The 9795-nt window shown below is 47.2% G+C and overlaps 1 protein-coding gene across 1 annotated transcript; it reads left to right on the top strand.

Moving 5' to 3' along the window:
- Positions 1–2059: 2059 nt before the first annotated feature.
- LOC123153331 (uncharacterized) lies at positions 2060–4847 on the top strand. The gene is made up of 2 exons (XM_044572504.1): positions 2060–2122; positions 2351–4847. The coding sequence occupies exon 2, from the start codon at positions 2354–2356 to the stop codon at positions 4805–4807; it is 2454 nt and encodes an 817-aa protein (XP_044428439.1). The 5' UTR covers positions 2060–2122; positions 2351–2353; the 3' UTR covers positions 4808–4847.
- The last annotated feature ends 4948 nt before the right edge of the window (positions 4848–9795 follow it).

Here is a 9795-nt window from a genome sequence, read left to right as displayed (position 1 = left end):
GGCCGGGGCGTTAAAAAAAACTCAATCCAATCTCGCACTTTTTTTAGAACGAAGGCTCACGAAGAGCCCGGCTTTGAATTAACAAAGCCATCAACCGGCCAGGATTACATCTCGACAAACCAAACACACAACTCACCAAGAAAAAGAAAAAGAAAACAAGAAAGACGGCAAGATACAACGACGCCAGGGAGCAGCTCACAGACCTAGCATACAACAAGCTAAAGAAGATCGACAATGAGCACCTAGCTTAGGGATGACAAGGCCCTCTTGCACACACGAAGTCTAGGAGTAGGAGAATGCCGATGCAGAAGAGGAAGAACAGACGCCGCCGAGTAGGCCAGCCGTCGCCAAAACACCAGGGCCCCAGCGAAAAACACTAGCACCCAGATCCATCTTCGAAGAAGGCCCTGCCTCCTTGCCTGGCTCGGAAGGCGCCGCACCGTCGATAGATGGACATGTTCACCCTAGAACCTGGATGGTTGGCATCGATGGAAACCACAGGAGCCGAACCAGGCAGTCCTGTCTTGTCGCCAACTTCTCACATGGAGCAGAACATCACCGAAATCCAGAGACCCAAGCACACAAAAGACAAACCGCCAGGATGAACAAAAGAGCAACAGCCAGGACCAAGATCAAAAATATAAGCTTTGGCTCTACGACTCGCTGGAGTGACACCAACGGAAGGGATCCCTATCCCCTCCTGTCCAGGAACCACGGGCACCGGACAGGGGCACTACAGGAGCATGGAGATCACCCAATCATCATGGTCCCTCACCAGGGAGGGCACCGCCACCACTGGAGAAACACTGTCGCCGCCGACACCCACCACACACATCACAGCGAAGTCCAACAACCATCCTTAGTTCCCTAAGGGGCGCCTTCAGGAAGGATACGACGCCAAGGGTGTCGCCGCCGCCCAACAAAGTTGGGGTTTTCACCCGGGAAGCCAAGGGGAAGGGGACGGGGGCAATATACCTGACGGCGCCTCCAGGAAGGTGAGTGGCGCCCGCGGGCGTCACCGCCGTCGAAGCCTGCAGAGCTGGCTTGGGATTTCTCCCGATCAAATGTACCTGTCACCGGCACCCACCCAGCGTAGGAATGGCGTCTGCGACGAGGCAAACCAGAGCTGGGGGGTGAGGGTCCGCCGAATCAGCAGCGGAAGCGAGAAGGCGGCCAGATCTGGCAGCGTCGGAGCAGAGGCCGCCGCCGCGCCCTGGCTCGCATCCACCGCAGAGCTCGCCGCCCGCACGGCCGAGATCTGTGACCCGTGCCCGCGCCCACGCCACCTTGCGCCGAGGTCCGGTGGCGCCCAACCAGCCGGGGCCGCCGCTCCGGATCCCGAGCAGCACAGGGCAGCATCGAGAGGAGCGAGAGGCCCCGCCGCCACCTTCATCAGCAGCAGCGCCCCGGGCTTGGCTGGCGGTCACTTCGGGCGGCTGCGAGGGGAGGGAGAGAGGGAGGAGGGGCCGGCGGCGGGGCTAGGGTTTGAACCCCCGAGCCGCCCGGCATCCAATCTCGCACTTTGTGGCGCAGTTTGGCTGGCTGATGTAGTCTTGGTTGTTGGCCTAATACTTGTTGGAGAATGATATTGAATGGTTGACATTGATGTTAGTTACTAAAATTTTCATATGTTGACTTGTCATTTGTGATGTCTAGTCGTCGCATCATTCTCAAATATGCGTCAACTTTAGTTAGCATGATATTTGCCGAATCCATATCGAAATGGTTTGGTATCTACCGAAACCGAACCGTATATCTTATTCATACCATATTTACTATTGTATCGAAACCATATTTACCAAATAACCATATCGACTGAATTAACCGAACGTTTCAGGGCTAACCAGAAGTAGTTGGATTAATTGCCAGGAACACCACCAGTGGAGAGACAGCCTTGCATTCTGTCAGCTTTTTTATCTTTGAATCCTGCATCTCGCTAAAGCTACAAGCAAAGAATTGATTTGTTTCTTTACCAAAAGCAAAAGGTAAGTATTTGTGCCCCCTGTCATTTATATGGGCCAAAGGCATTCATTTGTGCACACTAACAAGACTGAACCACGCCTGTCTGTTTCTGCTCTCCAATCCTGCCACCATAGTCGCGATTATTATTCAACTCAACAAGGTACGTCGCTTCACACCTGTACGCAATCTGTGCTGCCTTCTTCTTCAAATTAATCTAAGACAATAGTACTTTAATAGCTAGCGCGCTTTATTGATGTTGTTACTTCTTGTTTATTATGCTTTTCATCGTACCTATATGGAAATTCCGAAGTGGTACTGCATCATATATTCATTTTCAAAATGAGTTCGTTAGGATACAACTTTAAATAAAATGTGCCCTTGTACACAGCCCATGGATCAAGGAGACCAGCAGTGGGATGGCATGAACATAACGAGGGCACTTGAGGCCTTGTCCCCCTACATCAACAACCCACGGGAGACTGTCATCCGTATTGAAGTATTTGTGGGTGTTTCAACCGCTCTTTTGTTTCTGCAAGTCACCCTTGGTCCGTGCCGCCGGCGGTCGAGCAACTTCCTCATCCAAGGTGCCTTGTGGCTAGCATACACACTATCCTTCCCTCTTTCTGCCTACACCATCGGTCAGATGCTGTCCTCACCAGTGAAGAATGGGCTGTACCCTCTCTGGGTTGCTCTCATCTTATGGGCCGTGGGATGCAGCAACTCCATGACAGCTTATGGTCTTGATGACAACAAGCTTTGGAGGCGGTACCTCTTTGTGCTGCTTCAGTATTTTTTCTACGCAGGCATTATATTCCGGCTGCTTGTTCCTACTAGATATGAGTTCCTCTTGTTCCCAAAAGGACCCATTTTTGAAACACAGCCTATTGCCTGGTCTATAGATATCCTAATTAGCGTCTTACTGTTCACTAGTTTGGTTAGAGCAATGGCTAATTGGATAGCTACAGATTCTTACCACAGCCAAGTAGTAGCAGATTACATGAGGGATCAGGTCAACCACACTGCCAACCATCACGTATCTGTAGATCCAATCACAATGGAGGGCTACAGATACATTGTCTTCTTGCCTTCTCACCTACTGTGCGGCTTTAAGGTGGCAAAGGGACCAACCTACAGAAACAAATTAGTACCCGCAGATGATGGTATCATCACCATCGACGCAATTTGGAGGGAGAAATTTGATGACAGCTGGCTCAACACAGATGGAGGTGGATCACAATTGAATGATGTGTGCCTTTCATTTGCTTTGTCTCACCTGCTGAAGCGCAGATTCTTTGGGATGGAGTGCGCTGAAGCCGCCCATGATGAGACCCGCAAGTTTGTCTTGGAGGGTTTACTATCCCATAAGGATGGAGGTGCAAGAGCATTTCGTATCATCGAGGTGGAATTGGGTTTCCTCTATGATTTCTTCTTCACAAAGTATGCAGCTCTGTTTCACATGGAGAGATCTTTCATTGCCATGGTGCTTCTCAGAATAATTCTCTTGTCTATCACAGTGGCAGTACTGCTTGGGGGTTCCCCAACTATCATGACACCTAAACCGGTAATTGAAGTTGGCACAAGATCTGTCGATGTTAGTATCACAATCATGATTATGGGAATTCTTTTGTTGGTTGAAGCACTGCAGATTATACTTTATCTGATGTCAGATTGGGCCACTGTTTCACTCGCTTGCGGCTATACAAGAAGATCAGGGACCTGCAACAAACTCATTCCGTTTGTTATTTGGTTTCTCAGAAGATTTAACTTATCCAGATATTGGACAAGTATGATATCAAATACAAAGTTTGGCAAGTTTCTTTACAGCCTTAATTTATTTGGATATTGGCAAAATCAGATGGGCCAGTTATCCCTATTTGGACTCTCAAAAACTGAAACTCGGCCGAGTCGGATCTTTGTCTGGTTGGACGACCTCTTCTGCCAGGCTTTTCTTTTGGCTAATTTAACTGTCCAAGAATACATCCTTCAGCCCATATTTTCAAAGATTTCAAATATATTCTTCTCATCTGCGAAAACATCAATAGGGGTTCCTGATCTGGTCAAGAAAGAGATAGTTTCTTGCTTACAGAAAACCAATATTGGTGGCCCTCTAACTAATGGACAAGCAGCATTGCGGTGTAATGGAGAAGCAGCACTGCAGCATCATGTTGTCCTTGAGCATATCTCCTGTACACTGGAGAATCAAAGTCAGACAATGACCATGCTTATTTGGCATATTGCAACTGAGTACTGCGATCTTCCTTCTCCCAATGAGTTGGAGGAGCATCAGAGCAGTGCGCAGGAGGAGGAAAATGCGCAAATAGATAAAAAGTACAAGCAAGTCGCGATAATCTTATCCAGATATTGTATATACTTGATAGCCAATGTCCCAGCTTTGCTTCCTGGAGATTCTACAGATACACTAATGGTCTACCGTGCTGTGGTAAATGAGGTTCAGCGTGATGGGGTTTGGGCTTCTCACAAGCCATGTAAGGCTGAATTGCTGAATGTCATCAACAATTGCGACAGCCGCAGGCGCACCAAAGAAGAGGGCAATAACATCATCGAGGGCTCGCCCAACAACAACAATGAAGAAGATACCATCTTCATGAAAGGCTTGAAGCTGGGGAAGAAGCTGGAGGAAATTGGAGACGGCGCGCTCCGTTGGAAGCTCATGGCGGATTTCTGGGTTGAGACCATCATCTACATTGCACCATCGGACGACGCCACAGCGCACATGGAGCGCCTCGCCCAGGGTGGAGAATTTCTTACTCATGTCTGGGCTCTCCTCACTCACGCAGGCATCGTGCGGCATGACCAGAGGAGAAACCCCGAAGATCTTGTGTAATGCTAGTGTGTTTGCTTTTAATTCCCCTTCCTTATACTGTGCCAACCAGGTGTGTTCATTTTTCGTTTCATCTGTAACACGCGTGTTTGTTATCAATCACTAGCACAAATGCCCGTGCGTTGCAACGGGTTAAAAACTTAACGTGATCCTGGTGAACAAACCTTTATATTGGACATGCATTCGGACCTGCTAATTGCGCTCATGAAATTTGCTCAGTGCATGAAAAGCAAAACAAACAATATAACTTTATAAAATCTAGCTTACAAATTATGTCCAATATGTGTGTGATTTCTTGACCTTTTGTTTTTTTAATCACACTGACTTTATAAATAATTAGTTAAGGTTTGAGAAGAACTTTCTACATTAGTCAAATACTCGTCATAGTAGAAATAATCGAAGCATTATGAATTATGAATACGCACATATATAATTCAAAGAACATGGGAGATATCATGCACAAAGCAAAATTAATGAGTAGAGGAAGCACCGGGACGGAGCTAGACGTGGCTACCATGTTTGTGCTGCTGGACTCACCACATGTAGTACTCCAACATCATCTGTTCACCGCCCCTCCATATTTTTGTCTCTTCAGGTAGCCGGTGCTCCTGGTAGAAAGAAAAGTCCGGTGAAGACAGTCACCATTGGGCTGCTCATGTGACAGGCCAGCACCTCTACACGTCGCCATTGAAACAGGACATGCATGTCCTCCTGCTTCAGGAAGAATGCCTGCCATGGCCCGGAGGCAACCATCACGCTGTCGTTGACGTTGTACAGACAGATGAGTCCCAGGACCAGAGCATGTTGGAACAGTGCTAAGGTTGTGTCGTGGAACTCCTTATTTTAAATTTTTTGAAAACCACATTCCAAAGTTTTATTTTTTTCTAAAACAATCACACACATTCACTGTTTAGTATGGAAAATGCATGAATTTGTCTTTTGTGTGCTCTGAACATGTAAAGCACATCCATGATGTATGCTTTTTCCAGAATGTTTTGTAACTTCAAAATAAATAAAAAGCTACATGAAGCTCGTCCATCCAAATGCCATACTCCTCCTTGGTTAGCTAGCTTTCGTATACCACCAGCTCACTTTTTTTGGTGATGATTTGGCTCACATTGCAAACAAAGGTAGAAGCAGCCCATCGCGTCGAGTTTTCTCTTTCTTATTTGTTTATTCCTCATGCGTGTTTTCCCGTTTACAGCCACCAATTTATTCTTCTATGAGGTCCCGTTCGATTTTAAGAGTCCCACCACACACAACATATATAGCCTCTTTCTTCCTTATTAATTTAGTCCATATATTAGCCTCTCCCTTTCCCTTTCTTATTTTTGTCATATATACCTCATGTAGCCACCAATTTATTAATTTCGTGTCTCTTGTCTCGTTTATTTCTCGTTATTATCCAACACGCTGCACTTCTTCGACTGGACATGGACCATGATGAGAAGCTCGCCATGGTTCGACATGTACGACTGCGACTTCGGACGGGGGACGCCCATGGCGACGCGCAGCAGCAGGGACACAAGTTCGACGGCATGACATGGCTATACCCAGGCCGGGAGGGCGGCGACAACATCGTTGCGGAGCCTCACTCTGACGCCTGAGAACATAACGACGCTCGAGCAGGACAAGGAGTTCTGGGCCGCCATCACCCCGGACGCGCTGCTACCTGCGCCGGCACTGGAGAAGAAGGCTTGAATCATGATTCATGTATGTAACCACTCTGCTCTGCTACTTGTCCATTTTGATTTGATTTGATTTGTGATTTCTTCGCACGGCAGTAATATGCATGGTTGTTTCTTGGCTTTGAATGACCACAAGCGAAAGATGAAGAAATTTGCTTCGTCATCCTCATGAGATCAAATTTGCTCAGATTTGAGGCTTAATTTGCTACACCTCCTTCCTAGTACTAACTACGGTGCAATGCCAGCTCTTGGCATGTATGGTACTTTGTTTGCTACTACTACTACTACTACTACAGAAGACAACTTTTTTTGTTGTTGATTTGGACAAGTAGTCAGACCTTGACCACCGGCATTGTTTCAAATAATTAGACCGAGAATTCGGCAATTCGGCAATTCATGGCACGTTGGTAAATACTTGAGACTGGGAGAGAGCGGAAAAACAGTCTCGGTTTCCAGAATTTCCGACCAGTAAAAAGAAACTTGCAAAGAACTTGAAAGGTGAACAAAGTTTATACAACTAAAGCAATCTGATTTAGCTGTCAGCTCCTGCTCACACATGCATGTTAGGAGATTAATATCTCTATTGGATTTCAGAGAAGAGATATTAAAGACTGAAAAAGAGGGCACAAGACATGCTGAACTCCTCAAGTGGACCATACGTGCTTCTGACATTGCTTTGCTTGAGTGATTGGATGTGGGGCCACTAATTATTAGCATGTGAGCAGAAACTTGACAAGTCTCTGAAGATGAAGTCAGTGTAGCTTGTAAGAGTGCCAACTAAACTTTGCATGTCATTGCTTCATCTTCTGGCCTCAATCTCACAAGTCACAACCTTCCCACCTAGTGGGGTCGCTATCTGCCGCGGCCTTCTCCATGCTCAACTCCAGCTCCTCCACCTCCTCATTCACCGCCCTGAGAGCATCCTGGATAGTCGCCATCTTCCACGCGAGGGCTCTCAGTCTCATATTCTCCACCGACGGCGGCCCAACATCATTGGCTGCTGCTAGGTTGTTGCTGTCATCGTTGGCTCTTGTGCTGTTGCCCTCGGTAGTAACCTTTAGATCCTCGTCCTTGGAGTTGACATCATCATCAGTTGTCGTCAGCTCATTCTCTCTTACTATATACACCTGAAAACAATAGGCAGTTGCCAATAATGAAATCACTAAAAGAATCAATGGGCACTGCTGCTGCCATGCATTTGACAAAGAAATATCACAAAGGAATGGCATATGGAAATTGATGAAACAACTCACCTTGAATTTTTCCAAGCTAACGAGTCGAAAGACGAGGGTGTCGTCGACCTTAAGGCTATGCCTTTCCGCAAAGTTTTTCCACCCGCCGCTAAGTCCATCCCTAGCGACAAGGTAGTTTGCATTGTAACTCCGTCCTTCTTCATCTTCTAGGGTCATCAGAGTGTCTTTCTCCGGAAGATGCTCTTTGCAAAATTTACGCCGGATACCCTGGGGGAGGAACGACGAGAAATTCAAATACAGAGATACCAAAAAAGGAAGCTAACAACCCTCGCTATCGGTCTCACTACTGCTACTAATGTTGATGTTGTCGCCGTAAACAAACTCCGGGTTACACCACCTCTTGCTCTTAGCAGACTTGGCGCGTGTCGGCCTCCCTCTCTTCCCCTGTAACAAGTACACAATCTACTTCTTAAACATACATGATATATGGACATGTGTTTCTTTCAAGCGTTGAATACAAAAATGCCTCGACGAACCAAATTTCGGTATCCCATCTTACCATTGGCGCAAAATTATCACCCTTGTCACTCTTGGAATCTGCCAGCCGCGTTCTCTTCACCTATCAAGATAACCAGTGAAAGTAGAGCACCAAACTCAAGATCTACTTATATATCTTCGAGGCGGCCTCTCATGGGTCCCCCTTCTGGAACTCCATTCAAGCCCTAAAACCCTTTCGCCAGGGGCGTGAAATTTGGGATTAACAACGGGCGCTCCTCGCGGTTTTGGCTAGACCTTTGGATTGGCCACCAACCCCTATGGTCGGAGTTTCGCCAACTCTACTCCATTGCAGTCGAGCCCAACCAACTGGTTGCTTCGGCTCTTAGCTCCTCCCCACCCTACATCAACTTCAGAAGAGAATTATCGGGGACGGAAATGGCGGAGTGGGCCCGCCTTCGGGATCTGATCGCCGATGTTCGCCTGCCGGACTCCGCGGACACGGTCTCTTGGAGGCTTTCGGGCTCTGGCAAATTCACTGTCAATTCCCTATACAGAGAGCTTACCCGCGGTCAGGTCCCGTCGGCAGCCAGGGGGCTTTGGAAGGCCAAAATCCCTCTCAAGATCAAGGTCTTCCTCTGGCAACTACACCAAGATCGCCTTCCTACCTCTATCAACCTTGCTAAGCGCAACGGCCCCGCCTCCGGCCCTTGTGCTCTGTGTGGGGTTCCGGAAGATGCTGACCACGCTTTCTTCCGGTGCCCTTCGCCGCCGTCCACGCCGTCCTCCTCCTCTCCCTGGCGCCGGCAAGCTCCACCGGCCTCGCCCCGCCGCCTCCCCGGCGATCCTCGTCGAACGGGCATGAACAGTGCCGGTCGGATCCAGATCCGGTGAACAGTAACCCTAGGTGTTTTTTTTCACTAAGCCCGAAATTCTAGATCCAAGTGCTCCTGTTCATGGCCTTGTAAGTTTGCATCCGTAGCTCTGATTCATGCATATAACATATCAAAATGTTCATCTCAGAGAGTATATCATTTCATTCCATTGCATCATTTTCATTTGAGTTCATCTTGATGCCCGAAATGCTGTTAAAGAGGCCTACTTGAGTTAATTGTCAGATCTGCTGCTCCATTTAGGTTTTTGTCATTTTTGCCATGATTATTGTGTGCATGATATGCCCTGATGCTCTACATATGTTTTGTTAAGGGTTGTGTCATCTTTCCAGAGGTGCAACCCATGTATTTTTATGATGTGTGTGGTGACTAGTGCAAGCTTGCAAAGTGGTGCACTTGCTAATTCTGTTTTCAAGGACTTAGCAATTTTACTAAGTCCTTGATCTGTTTATCTCATGTTGTCATATGTTCATATTGTTTCCTAGTGATCCGTGCCTCTTTTGAGGATGATCAGTAAGGCTGTTTTGTTAATATTGTAGTGCTCTTTCCATCCATGTCTTTGTTTTCATTTATGGAGCACCCTAGCTTGAGTCAATCGAGGTCTACTTTTGCTACTTTGTGAATCTGGGCAAATTGTCAACTTGTTTGTAATTTTGCCGATGATGTTGTAGTTGATCCGTGCATGCTATGCTATTGTTCTTGCCATTTCTAGCTTGCATTTT

This window comes from Triticum aestivum, chromosome 7A (assembly GCF_018294505.1).
Source record: "Triticum aestivum cultivar Chinese Spring chromosome 7A, IWGSC CS RefSeq v2.1, whole genome shotgun sequence".
Taxonomy (NCBI): Eukaryota; Viridiplantae; Streptophyta; class Magnoliopsida; order Poales; family Poaceae; genus Triticum; species Triticum aestivum.
This window is presented reverse-complemented; position numbering and strand designations above follow the sequence as displayed.

Bases quoted from the DNA above. Each gene is read 5' to 3' on its own strand.
- LOC123153331 (XM_044572504.1), top strand. From the start codon at position 2,354: ATGGATCAAGGAGACCAGCAGTGGGATGGCATGAACATAACGAGGGCA.